The following is a 24,507-nucleotide window of genomic DNA, read 5'->3' as shown; positions in this document are numbered from 1 at the left end:
ATCTTTACCTGTTCAGCATATTCAGGGCAACCTTTGGATCCTATAAAATATCTATCCTGTGGAAGCATGGATTATTTTTCCCCAACAGAGATATCTGATTGCTCAACTATTTTCCAGTAGCAAACGGGCAAGTAATTGGTGTCCGAATAGACAAAGTTGTGGCAATGAGGACGGAGTGATGAATGCAAATCTAAGGGGCATGTCTCTAGCTGCATGATCTGAAGTCAGCTCTCTTTCTGCTCTTTGCAAGATTAAGTTGGCATTTCTCTTATGAACCAAGGGTAGAATACTCTGTTTATAAAGCCCAGTGCTGAGGAGAGTGAGTTCCCACAATCTGAGACTCTCGTTTCCAACATGATTCTCATCAGCGTCCTCCTAGAACTCAAATGAGAATCCATCTTTGACAATGACTGCTTCTTGCTAATTACTTTTGCCCTTCAGTATTGTGAATGCTGTTGGTTAATTCTCATGGAGAATAACAAGTTCCACTGAAAGATACACGTGCCATCTCCAAAAAAACTGAAGTTGGAATCAGGATGAAGGGCGGTGTACAAAAATGCCCAGGAAGGACCACGATTAGACCAAGGAACTTCTGCTCCAAAGAGGAGCTGCCTGAATTCCCTTTACAACTCTGGCAGTGCTCAGGATGGTGGGATGTCTCTTCCAGATAAGCGCTATGTGCATCCTGTTCCAACACTTAACTCTATGAAGTGTAATTTTAATAAAAAATAATTCAAATGAAAATTTAACTAATTGTGGAATATTTAAATCAACCGAATGGTCAATTAAGCCCGAATGACCAATCCCATCTTCTCACTGAAACAATTTAAGATTTCACAAACATGTTTAGCTACAAGTAATAGATACTTAACCCAGTGCCTTTAAACTAAAACGTTTAATTTATTTGATGAATACCCGGGGCAGGCAAAATATATCCAAACAACCGCACTTGGGAGAAGTGTGGAGTTGCAGCTGGACCTTGGGGAAGTCAGGGGTAGATGGTGTCTTCCTCTTGTCTCTGTCGAATCTGATTCATCTCAGTTTTCTCCACATCGGTTTCTGATGTGTTCATGGTAAAACATGGCTGCTAGCTAGCGTTTCCCAATCCTGGCTGAATGAGAGGAGAGTGGCCCCAGAGTCTCTATCCCCCAAATTAAAAAATTCTGTGGGAAATTTTTTGGTCAGTCCCACCAGGTACCAGTCCTTGGATTAACTGAGGTCAAGAGAGCAGAGTTCTGTTTTACAAAATTGCTTCCCTTGTAACCATGCAGATTAAGAAGTAGCAAGTCTTCCCAAAAGCTATTTATCATTTCCCTCCAGTGTACCTCTCAGTTAAAAATCAACTCGTGCCTGGTTGATCTTTCCAACTTTAACATATCCTTATGCCTCATTAACTTTTCCATACTCTCAGTCATTGTTGTTTTTTTTTTTTCCCTGTAGTTACAGGTTATATCTAACAAAATTATGTAGCAAATTATGGAAGACTTCGGTACAACAGAAAAATCTCAGTATTAATTTCACATAAAACTGCCTGTTATCATAGGGTGTAAGAAAAGTAGTTCATTTTCTGGCAACTTCCATTGCTATCCTCAGGAATCATCATAAAATGGTACGTCAGATCAGACAGGGGTTGTCCTAGGGTCCAGAGAGCATGTGTCCAAATTGTAAACCCAAAATGAGGATTTAATTAATGACAAAGGAGAGAGACAGAGAGAGATTCAGAAAACATTTTCTTGCTTTTACTTGCAAGGTGAAAGGAAGTCTCCACACTGAAGAGGCAGTGTTTGGTTTCTATGGCATGTGCTATGCAGAATAGCCATAAATTAACCAAGCAAGACATTAAAAAAAAAAAAAAATTCACATCTCTTGCTAAGAGTAACTTCAGTTTGTACCTACACTTGTAATAATTTTAAAGGCAAAGTAATGAAATACAATGCTTGATTTTTATTTTTTGGTAAGAAAATATTTCTGATGGGTCCAAGGAAATGAACAAACAACTCTAAAAAAGGGAAAAAAAAAAAGATAAGGGGCGCCTGGGTGGCTCAGATGGTTAAGCGACTGGCTTCGGCTCAGGTCATGATCCTGGAGTCCCGGGATCGAGCCCCGCCTCGGGGGGTCCCTGCTCAGTGGGGAGCCTGCTTCTCCCTCTGACCCTCCCCCCTCTCATGCTCTCTGTCACTGTCTCTCTCTCAATAAATAAATAAAATCCTAAAAAAAAAAAATAAAAAAGGAAGATAAGCATTTCTTTTGAAAGGAGGGGAATAAAACTCCTTGTTAATGAATTTATCTAGAGAGAAGTATGTTTCCTCACCTACACTCTTGGAATAAGGACAGTGTGTGTAGAGACATTTTATCCATGCTTAATGCACACCCCTAGACACGTCATGGTGCACGTTTTGGGTTGTGACAACAGCAGTCTTGGTTGCTGAAGAAAATTCTAGTGTATATAAAAAAGAAAGAGTAGTCAGTGCAAATACCGGCCTCTTCAAGAATGAGCCCTTCTGCGTGTTCTCCCTTTCCCAGAATAAACAGCTCCTGCCGTGCAGAGTACAAAGCAAGCCAACCACATTCTTTGTTTATTAATAGTTTTATTTCCTTATTTTCACTGTTAAACTGGGGGGATAATATCACCACAAAGTTGCAGGCATCATTTTATAGTACAGACAATGGACGTATTTTCAGGAGAAAGAATGAGCGTGGCATGGGGGGGGGCACCTGAAATGCCTCCTGAGGAAGGGGAGGGGCCACCAGGTCATAAAAACGGGTAAAATTCAGTGCCTTTGGTAAAGATGTGGACACTATTTTGGATGCAACTATGATACATGCCTTTTGCTTACAAAGCAAATATAGAGCCATCATCTTTTTTTGGATAGTGGTTTCTCATTACATCCTCATGAACGAGAAGGGTGTGATCACCAGACGCATCATAGATGCTGCCCACAAAGCTTCCTGTCCACAGAAATCAACGAGCTCACTCCCCAACTTGGGGAGGCCCGTTTTCATTTAATTATCCCTCAGACCTGCAGCAACTTAGTTCCCGTGTGTTTAAAAAAAAAAGAAAAGGGGTGTCGCTCACAAGGTTGCCTTCCATGACTCCAAGCACAAGCCCCAAGGAAGTTTCTCAGGAGGGTCGTAGGTGGGAGGCTGAAGAGCCCGGATACTGGTTGAGGAAGGGATTAAGAAAGAACTTTTGTTTCATTGCTTGCAGAACAGAATGGATTCTCCCCTAACTTCCCACGCCACGCAGAACTGCATGTGGACCAGGTTTTACGCCCAACGACAGATCTTCACTTGCACAAACAGAAAACATATCTTCCTGGCCTCTGCAGGCCCTCTCAGTACTTCTCCTACTAGGACGGCCAGGGAGGACCACAGAAGTTCACCAGTCTGGTAAAAAGTTCCCGAGTTCTAGGGATAAAAGAGAGAGTTGATTTTTTTTTTTTTTCCCTTTCTGTATTCTTCATTATGTCAACGACTTCAAGTCTGTTTAAAATATTTCTCCTTGTTGCTTAGGAACACTGCATGAGCTAATAATCATCACATTTTCCCTTAAGTTACTTTCCCAGCTCGGTGACCCTTGACTACGGCAGCAGCGCGGGGCCGGGGTGCAAATAGTCCTGATAAATATGCATTCTATGGATCATAAGGGATTAAAATTAAACATTCAACATTTATTGAATGTGCACTCTTGGACAGACACTGGGCCAGCCACGGGAGGCAGACAGATGCCTAAGACGCGCTTTTTATCGTCCAAGAACTCACAGAATTGAGGATAAAAATAGTTTGGGGCTCAGTGTGCAAATCGCAGAATTGTTAAGCATTTTGGACTTCAAGAAGGAACAATAAGAGACTTTTATATTCTGGGTTTTTTTTTTTTTTTTTTTTTTTTTTAGGTTAAGATAGGGTTACCGGAGTCTGATTTGGGTGAGGAAAGTGTTATTAATAAGTTCTCTGTCACAGAGCCTACGACTTCCTTTTCCATTTGCCTTTTATGTAGGATGTCTCGTGCAACTCCAAGTGGGGGTGACCCCAGCCCGGACCAGAGCAGGAGGGTCCGGCCTCCATGCTGAGTCTCTGTGGTTCTGCTACGACTACCGTAGGCCTAATGTTCTGCTGAAGCATTGGTAACTACCCAAGCATTTGGGGTCCATGTCTACACATCCAAGTTCCCTGTCTATTTGTGTGTGTGAGGCTGTGAATGTAACTACGTCCACTCGACAACGTCAGGAACACCTGCCCCTGTTGGAGCCAGTATTGTGCAGGTGCAAACACCCACGGGGGAAAGTCGCTTTATTAACTTGTCTTTGTTCGATTTGTTTTTGTTTTTCGGTTTTGTTGGTCCCTCAGCAGCCTCCTTTTTCGGGCAGTAACACTAAAGCCGGACAAAGAAGACTGAAATCTCTGGTTCTAAGGAGGCCTGGGTTACTGTCCCCAGAGCCAGCCTCTTACATCTGGCGCATTAATCCTGGTGGAGGCTGAGCATCTACCAAATACAGTCGTGGGAGCCCAGGGAGAGAGAGCACACGGCTTCCGTCTGCAGAGGGAAGCCGAGAAACTGTCCTTGAACCTTAAATGCGGGCTGGATGGCTCATGGCTGAGCCGAGCCCGGTGCACACTGCAGTGGAGGGAATGCGCTCTTTTAGAGGAGGAGGTAGGAGGCTCCAAGGAAGGGTTAGTGTTTTGGGTACCGTGCTCTGCGGTTTCGGTCCCTTTAGGGGAGCTACAGTGGCTCTGTGTGCAAGGCCGTCAGGCCTCAGGTGGGTCCTGGGCTGCAGGGGCATTTCGAACAGTCCAACCCCGGGGCTCACCAACAAACTGTGAGTCCCTTAGACTCTCTTGTCTTGAAATGTAAGGAAATAACTGCTAGATCTCTGAAGTTTTCGGGTGTTCATCAGATACACCATTTTACACCTGTCCCCGGGCCTCAGCTTTGATCTGTTTGCTCTCAGAGGGCAAGTTCAGATGCTTTTGTGTTGTCGATTAGGACAAGCATCTGGAGACCACCCAGGGAGTGTAAGCCACGTGCATGGGTGCACAGCACAGGACACGTAAGTCCCTGGTGACAGATCTGGACCAAGAACTCAGCCCTGCACACCCCCCGCCATGCTAAGTCTAGTGCTTCTTTGTGCTACCTTCGTTCGTCCTCTGAAGGTGCTAGTGATGGACCGTCCGATTTCTCAGTAATATGTCCCTATCTGGTAAGTACGGGACACCCAGAGCGATCCCCAGTTTCGTGCGGTCTGTACCCGCCTCCTCCACCAGCGTGAGCCCTGGCGCCCCTCTTCCCTCCTGGGGCCACCCTCTGCATCGGACTCGGCCCTCCCGTTCCTCACAGGTGATGTCCGGGGGCTCTCATCCCTCTCCAGAGCCATGAACTTGCCCATCTTCTGCAAGGGCGGTTGACAGAGAAAGCAGGGATGCTTCTAGATCTTTACCTACTGCAGCCTCTAATGCATAATGATGCTTTCCTGTTTGTTTTCTCTGTCAGAGTGTAGAACTATTATATGTGAAAGAGTGAACAGAAATGGGCGTATTTTGAGTCAAGCCTGGATTTAAGGCAAGGATGATTCAGGATAATATGGAGAACTAGCAGAGAGACCACAGGTGGGGGATGGGCCAAGAACAGAGCCAAGGGCAATAGGGGACCAGGCAGGTCACTTCTCTTATCCATCTGGTAAGGCCTGGAGAACAGAGGACGGGGGAGTGGCTGTGCGTGCGCGCGCGCGTGTAAGTGTGTGTGCGTGCATGTGGGGGGGGCGTGTTCTTCACACGCGGCTTCTTTTAGGCTTAATTATTTTGCTCTTTCCATTAAAGTGAATAATCAGGAAAGCTCTGCAAACCTCATTCATGTGGAATAACACAAGTTGAAGATGAAGACATTTTGATCGTACCTAAATGCCAAATACCTTCTCTCATGACAAGCCCTTTGGGAAATGCACGCGCAGCTCTGTCCAGTTATAAACACTCCTACCTCTTTGATCACCCATATCCTAAACCCCCCATATTCAAGAATCTGTTTTTCTTATTTTTCTTCTCTGAAAACATCCTAAGAATTGGCCATATTTTTCCACAAACACAATCGGTAGTCAGCATGGAAAAGCAGCTTTCATTTAAAAACAGGAAAGGAGAGCTAGAGGCTGGGAGTAGTTTCTTTTCTGCCACCATCAGCATTATACAAAGACAGGGGACAGGGGAGGGTCAAGTTCAAGCAGAACTGCTACTGACCTTCGAGGTTAATGCCGAAGCTCTTGGGGGGGGGGGTTCTCCGTTTCTCAGAGGTAATGCTCTCCAATTTTGTCGGAAATACAGGAAACAGCCCTTTGGGAGAAAGGCAGGACAAAAGTTTCAAAAAGAAGGGGAATTCGGGCCGTCCTGGGACACTCCAATCAGCATCCACATGTTTATTCGCGCCCGGCCAACCAGGGTAGGACAATGCAGATGCTGTTGCTCACCAGACGTTTCACAGGTGGATCACAGAACATTCCGTAGTTTGCTCTATGTGTTAGAAAATAGTCTCTGGTTTTTCTTGTTCTTTGGTTGAATGTGGGCCAAAAAAAAAAAAAAATTCTTTTAATTATGCTGATCTGCCTTTTTTTTTTTTTTTTTTACCCTTGTCATGTGATTTCAAACACCACGGGGGGGGGGGGTTACTTCATTCATTTCCCATCAGGTTCAACGAAAGAGTGGTTTTCAACTTTTCCATCAGAGTTACAGTTGGCTTTTTATTCCCCAGGAGTCAGGGGCTTGCCGCCGCCAGCAGGATGGCCATGGCCTCCTCCTCAGCCTCGTCCGAAGCTCCACAGACTGCACGGCTTGCTCGGGGGGCGGGGGGGGACCCTGAAAGAATCCCTTTCGAGGGACGCCACGGCCGAAGACCGAAGAGTAATATTTGTCAACATTAAATAGACACTTGGTGAAGTATGCATAAATATTTCTTCATCTAAACAGAACACGAAATTAAATAGTTCAGAAACACAGACACTCTACTGAGTCTACTGTTGTCACCTGTAAACACCAGCTCACACTGAACACAGAAGCAGCTTCTACCCCGGCCCCGGGGCCATGCCAGGAGGCCCTGTACAGAGGTGAGGTTTCTTCTCGGCGCCCCCGCCCCCCGCCCCCCTCCCCTCCCGCTCCCCACACAGCCCCTGCGAAAGGAAAAGAAGGAACCCCAACAACCACAGCCATGACAAAAAGGACAAGCAATGGCGGCCCCCCTCCCCCACAGCCCCAATACAACATTGAGCTTTTGGATCAATTTCAAAGGAGATACAAAATCATTTTTTTCGAAACATAAGGAAATCAACTTGAAGCAATACTTTTCAAAGTGTTAATACTTTCTTCAGAGGACATGTGAGTTCCCAAACCCCACCCGTGACTGGGTGAGGGTCGCACAAGGAACCCCGGAAAGCACTGGCCACAGCTAGGTGACACAGGTGGAAGCCCTTTTGCGTTTGGAAGGGGCCAGGTGGCAAGACCTCCAACACCACGTTCTCCACTGGGGCGCTCTGCCATAGATATTGCTGCGTGTGACATTCAAGCGTGACACTATAAGTTTCAAGCAGTTGAGACAGCAGAAATTTTGCTGGGCAACATTCAGATTTGGATGATTAAATTCAACCCCGTGGACGCGGTTCGTGGTTGGAGCTCAGAGGGCGCCGGTTTGCTGGAGCTCTGTCGAGGACATCAGCAGAGCCCGGGGCTTACACCCGGAGTCTGGCCCAGCCTTGGGGCTGCACCAGCCTCCGGCGGCGGGGCGGGGCGGGGGGGGGGGGGGGCAGCTGCCCGCGCCTGCGTATTCCCCGGGGTGGTTTGTGTGTGTGGGGGGGAACAAAACCCTGGTTTCCCAAACGTTACACTGGGTTTATTTCACTTTTATGTTGTGTTAGGATCCTAAAGAACTTCAGTTATCAAAGTACTGAAAGCTTATATTGCAAGAAAAATTTGCCAGCTCAGTGATTCCCACTATATTATATACACTTGTGTATGTGTGTGTGTGTGTGCGCGTGTGCAGAAGTCTCTCTCTCTCTCTCACACACACACACACACACACTTATATATTTTTATTGGTACGAAACTGGAACTGCACAAAACAATACTTTGCAAGAATCAAGTCCACAAATAGAATTTAACAACACACCAAAGAAGACAGGGAAGCTCTACTGGGACAAGAAGGTTCAGCTTTACAGCGTATGAAATAATTTCCGAACCACAAATTCACTAGCTGACGTGTTCCACGTGGGATCTGGGTCGACCTGGGTAGACCCCTGTGGGTTCCTCGGGAGGAACGCGGCAGCCGGCTCTGCTGGTGACGCTCATCTGAGATTCCAGCGCTAATGGGAACTCAGAGAACCCAGCAGATCAATTTGGCTGTGGAATTGCTGTGAGACACATTTTATTTTTCCTCTTTGAGAAAAAAACCACCTAAAGTCTATTTCAGAAAAAATTTCTTTATATTCAGGAATATGCTTTTTTTTTTGTTTTTTTGCTGAATTGGTATCTGACTTTCTATATTAAAATGGATTTATTCAATGGGTCAGTAAACAGGCAGCTTCCTTCATCTCTGGGTGATAAAAAAAAAACCCCAACAACCCATTTTTATCACCACCGGGAATCACCCCTACCCTCCGCCAGCGCCCTCCTAAGGTTTGTGGGTGGATGTGTGCGTTTGGCCGCCGCGCGGGGCCGAGCCTCCCCCTACAGGGCCTGCTCGGGCGCGCGCTTGTGGAAAACGACCGACTGTCTCTGCTGGTACTGCTGTTTCCGCCGCCTGCGCCTGTCACACCGGCAAAGCAGCAGCATCTTGAAAGTGGTTCTGAATGTTTTGTTACACAGCGCGTAGCACACGGGGTTCACGGTGCTGTTGATGTAGCACAGCCAGTAGCCCAGATTCCAATAGGTTTTGGGTATGCAACTGTTACAGAAGGTGTTCACCAGAACCATGATATTGTAGGGGGTCCAGGTGATGATGAAGGCCAGCAAGATGGCGCTGAGCGTCTGGGCCGCCTTCTTCTCCTTGATGAGCGACATCCGTTTCCGCTTGGTGATCTGGCTTCGAGTCTTCAGAGCAAACCTCTTGGCCAGAGTGGCTTCCTTGAAGGACAGAGGTAGAGCAGCCGTGGTCTTGCCTGCCGAGGAGTTGGCCTCGGACGCCTTGGCTGTGTCCTCGGCTGACTCTAGCTGGATGGGAAGCTTGGAGAAGCTTTTCGGAAAGCCAGCCCCGTCGTCCATGCTCTTCTGGGTCTGCAGCTTGCTAGCTCTCCTCTGCAGGTCGGCTGCCCCCAGTGCCTCGTCGGGCACCTGCAGGTTGTCCGAGGAGGGCAGTTTGGTGGAGTTGAGGATGGTGCTGTGGCCAGGCAGCTTGAGCACGATGGAGTAGATGGCTCTGGTCTCGGAGCCGATGTCCTCCTCGTCGGAAGAGGCGGAGTTCTCCAGGGAGGCGGCAGCGTCGTTGTTATTCCAGCTGTCGCTGCTGCTCTGGTCAGGGTCCATCTGCTCCGCGCTGGCCTTCCAGCTCTTGGTGGCAAACCAGAAGTGGCAGCGACCGTACTTCCTCTGGGCCGAGCGTTTCAGGCTCTGCTGTTGCAGCTCGTAGCTGCTGCAGCTCCGAGAGCTACCCGTGGGGTGGACAAAGTTCTCGGCCTCCGCGTCCGTCCCTGAGGCCTGCAGCCCGGCGAGCTCTTTGGTACGTTTTTCCGTTTCCTTATAGATCCTCCAGTATAAAATAGTCATGATGGTGACAGGCATGTAGAAGGCAGCGATGGCCGTGCCGAACGTAATGGTGGGCTCGCTGAGGAACTGGATAAAACACTCGCCGGGCGGCACAGTCCTCTTCCCGACAAAGTACTGCCAGAAGAGGATGGCGGGGGCCCAGAGGACGAAGGAAATGACCCACGCCAGGCCTATCATCACGCCAGCTCGTTTGGTTGTTCGTTTGGCTCGGTATGTGAGCGGCCGCGTGATGGAGAAGTACCTGTCGAAGCTGATGACCAGAAGGTTCATGACGGAGGCATTGCTAGCGACGTAGTCAATGGACAGCCAGAGGTCGCAGGCCAGGTTTCCTAGAGCCCACCGATTCATGATGATGTAGGTGGTAAACAGATTCATGGAAATGACCCCGATAATCAGGTCGGCACAGGCCAGGCTTAAGAGGAAGTAGTTATTGACTGTCTTCAGCTGCTTGTTGACCTTGAAGGCCACGATCACCAGGATGTTGCCGATGATGGTCACCAAGGCCAGGACGCCCGTTAGGAAGGCGATGAAGACCACCTGCCAGATGGTGTGGCCTCCCAGCGGATCGCTGGTGGTGCCATTGGCAGAGGAGAAATTCCCAGCTGCCTGAGAGACGTTGTAGCTGCCGAAGTGAGGGGCCGTGCCCGGGGGCAGCCCGGCATCCAAGGGGCCGTGTACCCAGGACGAGCTGATATTTGGAAACAAAGGCGAGGTTGTATTGTTAGTGTGCCAGCTCATTGTGATTCTCGGACATAGTCTGGGGAGAGAAGAGAGAGAAGACGCTGTTAGGAGCACAGTCTGCCTTCGTTGGGTTGGTTCTTCGCATTGCACAGCTTTTAAAATACGTGGAGGACCTCTTATAGGATGCTGACTCTCAGGCCAGAAACACCCAGTTCTTTCTCTTACTCCAAGGGTGAGGAGCCTGGAGCCGGTAGAGAATGATCTGCTTGAGCACAGCTAGCTGGTGGCATGCACCGCCCATTGTTCTTTCCGCCCACATTCTCCTTATTCCTCAGTATATACCGCATACACTTCATGTCATGCGCTTATCCAACAAAATCTTCCTTCTCTTATTTTAAAGAGAAGGGGGGAAATGGGAGATGCGTCTACGCTACTTATGTGGCATAGCTTTATCCTCGTGCTACGCGATAGACTGATCTTATCCACCTGCATTTTATCCAGCCGGGCGCGTGCCTATCTCAGGCTGGAGGCGAACGCAGCGTTAAGGAGATGGCAAGCGTTTAAGCCTCCCCAGCATGAGCAACATCAACCTGGAACAAGGGAGGTAACAGGTGTAAATCACTTCACATTGTACCACCTCCTTAAGACGCGGATAGAAAAGCAGTGTATCGGTTCTGTGTAATGGTTGATAACGGCATACGAGGAAGGTGTCATATGCTTGATAATATGCAGGATCTCTACCAGAACATTCTGAACTGACCAAACCAGTGTTGCGTATTTCCAGTATTTAGGTAGTTTCACTTGGGCAACGAGAAAGTATTTCAGCACCCACATGCACACATTTGTGTACAAAGACTTGCAAAGCCGCAACTAGTTCTTTCGAACCCTTGTTAACCAAAATATGTAAATAACTATGAATCATTACAGTGAGTGCATCACCGGGAAGACCCCCCCAGGCTGTCTCGGAAAGCTTTGGGTGAGACCCGCCCCCTCCCCTCGGAGCCTCCACGGTTGTTGGCCTGCGGATGCTCACATCACCAGCCACGGTGGACTTGACCCAAAATCATTCCTCAACAAGTATCATTCTATGAATTCAAAGTTTGATAATCCTAGCAAAATACTATTGGGAACACTTGTGTTTAGGCTCTTGATCTAAAAAGCGTTCGACTATAAACTCTTACATACAAATATGTACACGTATCGCCTGGCAAGAGCCCCGCATCAAGCCTTTAGACATCGCCTGTCAGAGTCTCTCAACAGAGAGCCATCAGATTCACGCACAGCCTTCTGGAGTGGCCTCAGCGTGTGGCAGGAAGACTTTGCAGTCCCAAAGGCATAGGTTCAAATCTCAGGTGAGCCGCTTCCTGGGGATGGGATCTTGGGTATGACTTTAACTGTTTTGGAGTACCAGTTGCCTCACTGAGAAATAGGAATGAAACATTCTGTATAGTGGAATAAACTGTTGAGAAATATAACCTAGAATTCAATAGTAAGCGGTCAAAGAAACTTTGTTTCCCACTGAAATATTTTAATATATGTCCAGTGCTTAGTACAGAACTTGACACAGAGCTGTGTGCTACAGAAGCATAGGGTCTGTTGTTATTTTACTGTTCTTATTGAACAGTGAACTCACTTTGCTTTGGCTTTCAGGATGCTCAAAGCTCAACACAGTGCAATAATAAATGATCAACAGATGAATGGATAAAGAAGATGTGGTATACACACACACACACACACACACACACACACACAATGGAGTATTATGCAGCCATCAAAAAATGAAATCTTGCCATTTGCAACAATGTGAATGGAACTGGAGGGTATTATGCTGAGCGAAATAAGTCAATCAGAGAAAGACATGTATCATATGATCTCACTGATATGAGGAATTCTTAATCTCAGGAAACAAACTGAGGGTTGCTGGAGTGGTGGGGGGTGGGAGGGATGGGGGTGCTGGGTGATAGACATTGGGGAGGGTATGTGCTATGGTGAGCTCTGTGAATTGTGTAAGACTGTTGAATCATAGACTGTACCTCTGAAACAAATAATACATTATATGTTAAAAAAAAAAGAAGATAGTAGGAAAGGAAAAATGAAGTGGGGGAAATCGGAGGGGGAGATGAACCATGAGAGACGATGGACTCTGAGAAACAAGCTGAGGGTCCTGGAGGGGGTGGGGGGATGGGTTAGCCCGGTGATGGGTATTAAAGAGGGCATGTATTGCATGGAGCACTGGGTGTTATATGCAAACAATGAATCATGGAACACTACATGTAATGGTCGATGATTAACATAACATAATAAAATTTTTAAAGCAGAGAATATAGATTGGACACTTCCTACATGATAGATGTTGTGCAAATCACCATATACTTTATCTCATTTAATCCTTAAAATAATCACAGTTTATAAGAAACAGAGACACAGAGAGTTAAGTAATGTGTCCAAAGATCAAGCTAATGAGTGAGGGAGGAAGGGGGGAAGATTCACACCCAGATCATCTCAAGCCCACCACCTCCGCGTTGCACTATGATGTTTCTCTAACTGTCCACCAGCCTATCCAGATGCTGCATACAACTAGCCTCTCCCAACTGGCTAAAACTCGTTATACACCTCTTTAAAGTGGAATTAATGTGCATTTAAAATTAAATGAGATACTATTTGTCACGTAAAAGATAAGCAAAATATAAATGATCGGATGCAGGCAGTGTTGACAACAGTGTGAAGGGAAGAATTTCGTGGTCTTGGCTACAGTGTGCATTCGTCAACAATGTGGAGGGTAATTTAGCAGCATCTGTTAGAATAATGCACAAATTCCCAGATCCCAGGAGCTGATAGTGTGTATGTATAGTATGTATGTATTTTGGGTGCATGCATACATACACATAAAATACATAAATAGTTGGACATACACAAGCACACACATATAATTTTACATGCACTCACATACATATATATACCTATATATAATTACTTCAGCACTATTTGAAATAGTAAAAAAAAATCATCTAAATATTTTAACCTGTTTTTCTATTACAGAGAAGAATAGTTTAAGAACGTCTGTATAATCCATAGATGAAATCTCCTACAATGCGCTAATTTTCAATTATAGGTGATGGATGGGCTTTTCTTCCTTACTTCTTGTCACTCCTCTGGGTTTTGTTGGGTGTGGTCAACTCATCTTTATCTCTACCTTGCTCCCACTGAGCGATGTCCATATTTGGGAAGAGCTACATGCTGTTTGGGTACTCAATTGCATTTAGGGTTTCTTCCCAGATGCAAATGTGGAAGATCTATCTGCTCTTCCCTCCACCTGGTTCCCAGGTTCCCATAGTCCCTAAAGCATGTCTGCCCATCTTCCCCGCCACACCTGCACCCATATGGATAGATGAGAACAGACCTGTCTTGAACCAGACACCTCAGCTCGACGTCCTGTCTCTGAGTTAACAGCCACTTCCTCCTGGGGAGGCGCGGTGTCCCTCCGGTGTTCTCCCCAACATGTGCTCAGAGGAGTATTACTTTTTTCTTCACATGATCACCCTTAGTCCTGCATTTCTCTTTTACCTTCTACACACTCTGTGAACAGCTTTCTTTCCCCGACATCTTTCATTCCAAAGCTTCCTGGACATAGCGGCTAAGTTTCTTGTCCATGCCTGGGTTGGATGCAGCCCGTATTACATTCCTCCCTTCTTCCTGCTCCCCCTCCCCACCGCGGGCCCCACTGTGTGCTCTGAATCTCACATAACCTCCCACAGCACCTTTTAAAATTCTTAAAACACCTTCTAAGTCTCTGCTGTCATGTCTCATGGAGCTGATCATGCCCTGGGGACTTATTTTCTGCCTTCTTGATTTTCTTATAAGTAACTGTAATGGCCAGTAATCCCAGTACTTTGTATTTGTGTTGATGATACATCTGTCTCCTCTCATCTTTGTTTCTTCCTGTCAATGTCATGCAGTGGATATCTGCTCTTCGGGGCATCAGGCCCACGGTCCTGACCCCTACCTCAGCAATGGGTCCGAAGAACATGCAAACAGGAGCAGTAAGAGTAAATTAAAGGAGCTGATATGGATTCTGGAAAGAGAGAGGATAATTCTCTGTTCTCTGGGATTTCCAGGTGCTGGTGACCTAATTATATCCTCATGGAAAATCTGAGAAGCCAGCAAACATAGAGGAGAGAGATGGCAGGCAATGTGAAGCATGGAGACAGCATGATCATGATGTCTTCTCAAAAAACCTGGATCTAGCCACTCCTGAAGTCAACCCTTCCCCCTTGACCTTGCAGGTTATGGGAGCCAACCATTTCCTTTGTTGCCTATGCTAGTCAGATAGGTTATTTTCATCTGCAGCCAAACAGTCCCAATTAACATAACCGCCACCCTCAACATCAACACTTTTCATTGAACCGCTAGTAGCTTTAGGTCATTATGATTGGTGCCATTGAATTCAGTAAGTCAGGACTCCCCCCTCCACGGACTTATCCCCTAGATGAGGTATGGCATATTAATAAAATAGTTTTTAAAAAGCACCAAGTATTTTAGGCAATGTCAGATTGCTTCCTGCAGGTAATCATATTATGTTTGTAAAAAATCAAGAGCCAATTAATTTGCTCAGCTGACCAATGTTAGTGAAGAATATAAGTATGAATTTTAGAAATATGCCTTAGATCAATTCTTCTCTTTTGGTTCATTTCATCCTGTGATCTGGAGAGCACCACAAATTATATAATATTCCATTCCAATTATCTTTGTTGGAACACAGAATATAAAAGAAACCAGAATTGTGTCCTACCCATGGGTGGGACTAGCTCTCTGTATTGGGTTCATTAAATACCCATTCTGGGGCTCCTGAAGCCTAGCGGCTTCTTGGCTAATCACTAGAAACTCTGTGAATCACAAACTGTTAGACAGGTGATCTTTGACCTAAATTCTTTGGCATATCTACCGGTAGCCATTGTTCTCTTTATAATTCAACACCAATTCAATATCGAATGCCCCTTAAAAGTGTCAGATATGTGTTTTTCCTTATTTTAAAAATATTCTCATCTCTGTCCATCATACCATAGATATAGATTGTGAACTGAGCAAAAATTTTACCATTCCAAAAGGACCCTTCAAGGAGAGTACCCTGTTATCCCCCCACATGATGCAATATCCAAAGGACAATAAGAAGTCAATAGTTAATAATCACACATTCACTCCAAATAACTACACTTGTCTCCTTCTGATATCTTCATGCGGGAAAGCAAAAAGAAGGATGTTAATCTGGTAGGTGAACGTGTCATCGAGGAAAAGAAAGCCTTTTGAATAGGAAGTGGAAATTATGGGCAAAGCACATTATTAGAACCTGTTATGACCTATAGCTGTGAGGGGAGAACAGTCTAGGAAATCATGGGCACTCCTCTGAAGCTATAATACAATGAGATGCATGAACTGCACTTCTATTAATAAATACGATGCTGATGTTATCAGTAATAACTTTTCATTGGAAAGCAGCGAAGAGTAGTTGAAGAACCATGGTCTTCAGAGCCTGTTTGATTTGGGTTTGAGTTTTGTGTTGGCCGAGAAGGAGGGCAACCTTGGCCAAAGGCCTGACTTCTCTGGGACCACATTTCTTCTTCTGTAAAGATGAATTACCTCTGTGGAACCACAAAGGACCCCGAAGAACCAAAACAATCTTGAGAGAGAAGAACAAAGTAGAGACAACACAATGCCTGATTTAAAATATATATCACAAAGCTATCGTAATTAAAAGAGTATGATACTGGCCTAAAGACAGACATAGAGACCCGCGTAACCAGAAAGAGTGCTCAGAGATACATCCATGTATATATGGTCAACTGATCTCTGACAAGGGTGTCGAGAATACACAACGAAAAAAGGACAGCCTCTTCTACAAAAGACGTTGGGAAAACTGGACGGCCGCAGGCAAAGGAATGAGACTGGACCCCAATCTTATACCATACACAAAAGTCAACACAAAAACCAACGCAAAATGGATGCAAGACACTTACACGTAAGACCCGCAACTATAAAGGTCCTAGGAGAAAACACGGAGGATGAGCTTCATAACATTGTTCTTGGCAATGCTTCCTGGGTATTTACCCACAAGCACTGAAATCAACATCTTGAAGCGCCTTCAGCGCTCCCCTGTTCATCGTAGTGCTATTGACAGTAGCCAAGACAGAGAAACAAACTAAACATCTATGGACAGATGAATGGATGAAGGAAATACGGTGCGTGCATACGCGGAATACTTTTCAGCCTTAAAAAAGGCAAGAATGCAGTATGTGACAACATGCATGAACCATGAGGATGTTGTGCTGAGTGAGATGAGCCAGTCACACCAAGGACAAATGCAGCGTTATTTACCTAGCCCAAGCGTCTGAAATAGCAGACCGCATAGAAGCGGAGAGTAGCTTAGCGGTTGCTGAGTGTGGGGGCAACAAGGGAACAGGAAACTCCTTATTCAGGGGACAGACACCATGCAAGCTGAGTACGGGCTGGAGACGTCCCACGCGGCATTGGGTCTGCCGCTAACAGCACTGCAGTGTGTGCTTCCATTTATTTTTCAGGAGGTAGATCTCGTGTTACGTGTTCTTATCACCAGAAAACAAACCCAACCCACGGAATGCCACCACCTACTCTCTGTGGGTTATGAGGAGGCCACGAAACGTGGTGTGGTGAGCTAATTCTTGGGGGTCTTCACCGACCTGCTGCTCACCTTCCACCAAGGCCAACCTCTCGGGTCCTCTACATTGGGTTGTTACTGCAGGAACACAGGGAGACCATGCTCAAAGTCTAGTTTTTATTTTATTTATTTGAGAGACAGAGACAGAGACAGAGGGAGAAGCAGACTCCCCACTGAGCAGGGAGCCGGATGCAGGGCTCAATCCCACGGCCCTGAGATCATGACCTGAGCCCAAACCAGGAGTTGGATGCTCAAGTGACTGAGCCACTCAGGCGCCCCTCAAAGTTTAATTTTTAAAGTAGACTTGGAACACTCCAGTAGAGACAGAGCTTTAAACATTGCAGTCTTTAAACATCAAGGAATGGTGTACTGGCCGAAACATTAGGCAAATGCGACAGGTGCCTCCTGACCCCGTTAAAGTAAATACATCAATACGACTACTACGAAAAGATGATTCAGCTGGATCAATCCCATGGAAAAAGTCCACCACACCATGAGTCAGCAGTTTAATTTCTAGGTATCTGTCCTCTAGAAAGTCTTGCATATAGTAATACACAAGGGGACCTACATAGGTGTTTGCTGAAGCATGTGTTTTCATGACAAAAATTAGGACAAGTAGAAGAACATCAGTTTGACAGTGGATAAAAGAAATCTGGTAATAAGGGGGAATACGGCAGAAAAAAGTTGATCGATCGATCATCTATGTATGTATGTATGTATGTATGTATCATCTATTGACTTAAACATAAGGTCTGAAGTTATAATTCCAGATGAAAACACAGGGGATAAGCTTCATGACTTTGCTTTCATGGCAGTGCTTTCATGGCTGGATACACACATATATAGAAAGTTACAAATGTATACATAAATAGAGAAAGTTTTAAAAGCTCTAAAAGTGTATTGTTGAGTAAGAAAAAACAAGTTGTGGGGTGATGAATAGACATGATATGATTTAGGTAGCAACAAAACATACAAAAATAGTGTATATCTTATATAGATATTTGTATGTTTATTTTATTATTATTTTTAAAATTTTATTTATTTATTTGACAGAGAGAGAGACAGCACACGAGCAGGGGGATAAGGCAAGGGAGAAGCAAGGCTCCCCACTGAGCAGGGAGTCTGATGTGGGACTCGATCCCAGGACCCTGGGACCATGACCTGAGCCAAAGGCAGATGCGTAACCGACTGAGCCACCCAGGCGCCCTGATATTTGTATGTTTAAAAGTCTCATAAAAAGACAAAGATGCCAATCATACACGGGCAATGACATCTTGGATAGGGAAGACGATGAGGGTGAGGGTGACGGACAATACAGGTTTCAGCTTGATCTGTAATGTCCCTAATGAGAAAAATACCCATTTCCAAAGTCAGAGGGATGCAGGAAAGAGAGCTGAGGGGGAGATCCTGGAACCCTGCCCTCCACCCTGACGCTGGTTCTCCGTGAGGAGAGGGTCAGGAAGAACCACACCCAAGGACTGGCGATAGTAAATAGCAAACGAATGTTGTTGTAAGCTGCTAAGTGTGTGCTGATTCCTGATGTGGAATGGGGCCTGAAAATGGAGATTTAAATTGTTATATAAAAATAAAATTCCCGGGGCCCCTGGGTGGCTCAGTTGGTTGAGCATCTGACTCTTGATTTTGGCTCAGGTCATGATCTCAGGGTCGTGGGATCGAGCCCCATGTCCAGCTCTGTGCTGGGCGTGCAGCCTGCTTAAGACTCTCTCTCTCTCTCTCCCCCTCTCCCTCTGCCCCCCCTTGCAATTTCTCTCCCTCAAAAAAAAATAAGAAAGTAAAATTAAAAATAAAATTCCTTACTCCCTTATCAGAGTGTTAATGGATTGAAAAGATGATATTACACCTTATGCATAAATGGCTCATGTCCTATCTGACGCACAGTAAATCCTAATCCTTCTGTCAGTCATGCACCTTCTCTCCCTACCGTTGTGGGGAACTTTCTTCCTTTCATTCCTCAGAGGGGACCTTCAAAACAGCCATGTCTCTGCACAGCCCACATCTTCTATCCCCAGCCCGAGCGGGGTGCATTTCTGGTGCCCCCATTCTCTTCACAGCAAAGCTGGACCTAGTAAGGGGGTGTCTGTATGTAGCCAGGGAACAAGATCCCCTCTTCCTCCCAACTTTCACTCAGGTCCCATTACCTGAGACATTTTCCATAACCTTCTCCCTGCCTCTGTGCCAGACTCATCTTCTTAAAAGCATCCTCGTGCTCTGGAGGCTCAACAGTGGAAGTCTGGCCAGTACGACATCCGAGGAAAGTGATCAGAAGGTCATAACAGCTTCCATAAAGAATATCTAAAAATACTTATTGAACAAAAAAGTCACCTAATATCTTTCCTCACATACACCTGCCATTTTATAAATAGTATGCAATTTTTTTAAAAGATTTTATTTATTTATTTGACAGAGAGAGAGAAGCAGCGAGAGAGGGAACACAAGCAGGGGAAGTGGGAGAGGGAGAAGCAGACTCCCCGCCGAGCAGGGAGCCCGATGCGGGGCTTGATCCCAGGACCCCGGGATCATGACACGAGCCGAAGGCAGACGCTTAGCGACTGAGCCACCCAGGTGCCCCAGTATTCAATTTCCTAAGAACCAGGGGTCCTGGGTGAGATCCACATGAAATGATCAATGTGGGCCTTCTGTTTAAGAGGGGGCAGGACTTCCATGCACCATACTCTTCCTCATCCTGACTCAACAGCCTCCATGCTGTAGAGCTTGTCCGTTTCGAATCAAGGGAGTTCATAATCTTTGCTCACCGATTGACTTACACTGGTGAGGAGATCCAGTGGGTGTTGCCTTGAACACCTTCACTCCTGGATTCTGGGAGGAAGGCCCTCGCCCTCCATGTGGACTCCTCACATCTGTGCCCATATAGGTTGGTTCTTGACTTCATTTCCAACTATATATTTTTCCAGACCGTTTTCACTATGTTCTATTTACGAGCACCTACAGAACCAATTCACTGAGTTTTTCAGAAAAGAAGTCAGAAACCAATTAGTGGGCCAACAGGAGAACAGAAAAAGACAAGACACAGTGGAACAGGGCATGGTTCCGAAGACTTCTGTTGAAGACACACATATTCATATATGCGGTCATGATGTAAGATGGAATTTGTACTGTGGGTAATGGTCAGCAATGTTTGAAAGCCACCGCCGTGGGTGGCTTGGCATCTTTTATTAATATTTAAAATGAGAAAGTGGAACAAAATGTGAAGTAACTCTTTGAGGATACTAAGTGTAGAGGGAAGGGAAGAATCCCTCTGAGAAACATAGTCCCCCTTAGTTGTAGAAAACATTTTCTCGGATTATAAATCTGTACAATCTCTAGACAGTGTTTTAAAATTTTAAAATATGTAAATATCCAACGTGAGAACACAAGTGCCAGTGCTTAGAGAAACCTGAAAGGGCAGTGTAAGTGTGAGGCATGTTTTTAATGACGAGTTCCTAGAGACAAAAGTCCTCTTACTGTCTATAAGCCTTCCCGGCAGTACCTGGTCTGGAAAATGAAACAAAAACAAAACAAAACAAAAAAAGGATTGGGGACTGTCAATGTGTGAGCCTTCCGAAATGATGAAAAATGTGCAAATTAATTTCTTCCAGAAGTCCAAATTAATTCCACTTCTATTATTCTTATTGCTATTATAATCGTGACAAAGTGTGAAAAATCATGCAAAAACCCCAAAATACCTCTGCAGTTCACAACCACGCTTTTTTCCTCCGATCAATTATTTAGTGCTGCCTCCATATTCAGAACCCAGTACGCATCATTTTTCAGGGCTTGTTGTGGGTCTCCCTTCGCCTTCTTTGCTAAGAGGGTCTTTGTTGCCATCATCATTCACTACCATCTGCGGCCGCTAATAGGACTTTGCCCAAAGCTATGTGGGTCGGGGAGACGCAATACCAGAGCCAGCCACTAGGTGGCAAAGTCGACTCGGAGAAGAACCTCTGCGGGCAGGTGCCCAGAGGCAGCGCGTTTCCCGGGCTGGTGACCGGGAACCTCCGCTTAGCTCAGTCATGCAGTCCCTGGTGGATATCAAAGAGGGTCAACAAATCCCCTGCAATCAAACGTGTCTTTAAAGGGAATCCAACCTTTGCAGACTCGCACAGTCAGAACCAAACTTTGTGAACTGAGCTCTTGTTATTCATTTCGAGAGGCCAGGAGGAAAGATGTGCCCTAATATGGTGCAATTGCTCATGTCGCGAACAGAACATTCCGGAATGCCAAAATGGGAATCAAATTCCACTTAAAAAAGGACAAAGCTTGTTTTTAAAAAGTTGATGTATCATGATGCCTCCCTTGGTTGCTGCTTTTCAGAGGTTTTAGGCAATTTGACCACAAAAATGAAGGACGCTTGGCAAAGTATTTGCATCGCTACTGCTTATGCATGACAGTCGATGCTGAAATCACAGGGTTTTACCTCAAAAACAAAAGTCTACATTGGACTCATGATCTGCATCAGCACTCTCAAGCCCCAAACCTTTTGTTAATAGAATTTCTAGCCAAACAGCAAGAAATAGAAAACAAAGGAGTAGTTTTTTTAAACACACATCAGGCCCCTTTGCCCCGAGGGGCCAACTCCTCGCCCCTGGTCCTTACTCTTTTCTGAGGGAAAACGAGGAAAGGAGTGTGTCCTCCGGATCCTGCCCACTGCAGGCCTTCAGGATCTAAGATTCACTTACGAGTTCTTCAAACAACGGGTAACGAATGGTGCTTGTAAACTACTCAAAGCTAATACAATTGCAGAAATAATTCTGATGAAAAAATCTAGTGAAAACAGTCATTTGGACTCCGTATTTCTCACATGAACCCTGAAAGCACAGCTGACAAACTCTTTCGGCTTGATATTTATGTTTTAGGGTTGCTGAAGCTAGACTAGTTACGATTTCTTTTCAAGATCTGTATTTATCAGAGTACTTATTTTTGTATCTGGACATATTTCATGTATCTGATTTCCTTTTAACCTTCAGCCTATTTGCACTCCCCCTTCTGCCCCCCAATTCCCACAGGTACTGAAGGGAGCAGGAGTCACTTGGAAGGCATGCAGCCAAGGGTGGCGCCAAGCCTTGCCAGAGCACGTTAGGGTCAGGAAACATCCCCCTTCTGCCCCACGAGCAATTGCCTGAGCACTCTGATCCTGCCTCCTCATCTATAAAATGAGGATTATCCTACTTGAGGATTAGCTAGAATGTGTAGAAAACACTCAGCATAGCCTGACTGGTCCGTAGCAGTTCCTCAACACCCGGTAAGACTAGTTAAGTTTCTGTGGTTGTTTGTTCGATTTTATAGAATGGCTTTTTCAAGGCTAAACAAGAGCCAAGCTTTGTTGAGCTCTAAACCCAGGGCGACTGTGCCCCCAAGAGACACTTGGCAATGTCTGGAGACATTTTTCTTGTCGCCAGTTGGCGAGAATGTGCTACCGGTGCCTAGGGGGTGGGAGGGAGGTCAGGGATGCCGCTCAACATCCTACAAGGCACCGGACAACCCCCTACAACCGAGGAGAATTACCCGGCCCAAGAGGCCAGTAGTGATAACAGAGATCCTGAAAACTGTAGCATCCCATTTTCCAGGAAAATCTGGACCATGTCCTGGCACTCTTCAAGAATCAGCTCACTTTTAATCCCTCTGGAAATCACATTCTCCACCCTCCCCGCCTGCTGGAATCCACCTCGTCCTACTTTGTTCAGCTCTTCCGCCGTGATTTGAGATAGTCCACGTGTTTGAGTGCTTACCGCGTCTCGGACTGGGGAGACGGTTCTTGCTCCTCAGAAACCACTGGTTGGAGACACCATCAACTATGCTAAATCAGTGCGATAGAAGGACTTAGCGTCAATAATCAGCTTTCCCTGAGTCAGTGAGGAGGTGGCAAAGGAGAGGGAGGGTATTTGGTGAATCTCGAGAAAGAAAACGCCAGGCTGCCAAGCAGGAAAGAAAGAGCACAGCGTTCTGAGTAGAGGGAACAGCCTATGCAAAGTGTTGCAGGCACATCCTACATAGGCTCCCATCAGAGCACACAGTGTTACGATTTTTCTCTCTCAGTACACCGCAGGTGCCTTGAGGGAAGGTTCCACCTTCTCCCACTCAACGTTTTACTCTGAGATCTGCCACAATTTCTTTCCCCTAGCCGACCCAGAAGTGTTGCCTCTGCTCCAGCATAACTGGGATGAACGCAGTTACACTTAGGGCAGGGACATTGATGACAGGAGGGCTCGAGGAGGAGATGCAGGTGCAGGGAGGGTAAACAGGCGGCAGGAAGGCAGAAACTGAGGCTGCATTTGGTGAGCCGCAACTCAAAGGGAAGGCGAGCGGTGGGCTCCGGAGGTGACGGCGGGGAAGGTGGAGAAACCACCCTGGTCTCTCATGACCACTTCAGATCCTGTGCCACTTGGCGGGGGTGACCCCACAAGATACAGAATCTGTGCAATCCGGTTTTTGGGACAGGAAGGAGATGTGGCTGGGAAAGAGGAATCCCCATCGTCAAGAGGCTGAGCCTCTTCCACTGCAGAGAAAGACAGATGAGTTCTCAGCCACCCCGTCCCTTCAACTGTCCGTCTGTGATGGGCACAAGGCAAATTCAGTCTCCTGGGAAAGCAAGCACCACAGATTATTTTGTGATCATTCTTTGCTGCCCCTGACCGAACTCTGGACCTCACACCGGTGACACTCGCCGCATCCCCTGAAGGAGCGGGGATGGAGGTGACTGTCTGGGTTTGGGTCCTGCCTTGTCCTTTCTGAGCAGTGGGACCTCTGAACCCCGAGGATCAAGCACCGGAAAATTAAGAATAATAACACCGTGTGGTTATTAAACACATTCAAGGAGATAGAAGGTAAAGCAAGGGACACAACTGCCACTGCTCAGCAGGTGTGTAACAAGGGGTCCTCTCTCTCTGGCTACGTGATCACACCCAGAGCTGACGCCGCTGGTTTGTGCTGGTTCCTGGGTGTCCGTGAGGGCTGCGCTCTTCCCGCTCAAACATTTGACGCATCGCTTCTTGTATCTACGCATCTTCATTTTACTATTAGGTTGTAAATTCTTGGGGGCAACGTGAAAAGACATTTTTACTTTTTTTTTTTGGAGTTTCCAAGTCTGTCATAACCACGAGAGAAGTAAAGCAGCTCCTCTGTAGTTAACATGTTCTGTGGATCGATATTTGATGTATATATAATATGGGAATATGAATAATATTCACTTTTTATCTTTTTTTAATATTTTATTTTATTAGAGAGAGAGAGAGAGAGAGAGCACGCGAGCCGGGGGAGGGACAGAGGGAGAGAGAAAGAGAGAGAGAAGCCGACTCCACTGAGCACAGAGCCCGATGCGGGGCTCAATCTCACGACCCTGAGATCAGGACCCAAGCCAAAATCAAGAGTTGGACGTTCAACCGAATGAG

General features: G+C 46.1%; 1 protein-coding gene across 1 annotated transcript in view; it reads right to left on the bottom strand.

Annotated features, from left to right (window-relative positions):
* Positions 1-8,589: 8,589 nt before the first annotated feature.
* The window catches only part of CHRM3 (cholinergic receptor muscarinic 3), a 179,606-nt gene continuing 163,688 nt past the window's right edge, over positions 8,590-24,507 (bottom strand). The window contains exon 2 of the mRNA XM_028104470.2: positions 8,590-10,489. Within this exon, the coding sequence (XP_027960271.1) occupies positions 8,698-10,470 (1,773 nt within the window). The 5' untranslated portion in view covers positions 10,471-10,489 and the 3' untranslated portion in view covers positions 8,590-8,697. The remainder of the gene's footprint in view (positions 10,490-24,507) is intronic.

The sequence above is a fragment of the Eumetopias jubatus genome, unplaced genomic scaffold, assembly GCF_037043125.1.
Source record: "Eumetopias jubatus isolate StellerSeaLion01/CBP00866 unplaced genomic scaffold, mEumJub1_p1.0 scaffold_17, whole genome shotgun sequence".
In the NCBI taxonomy this organism is placed as follows: Eukaryota; Metazoa; Chordata; class Mammalia; order Carnivora; family Otariidae; genus Eumetopias; species Eumetopias jubatus.
Note: the sequence above shows the minus strand (reverse complement) of the source record. Positions and strands in the feature narration are given on the sequence as shown.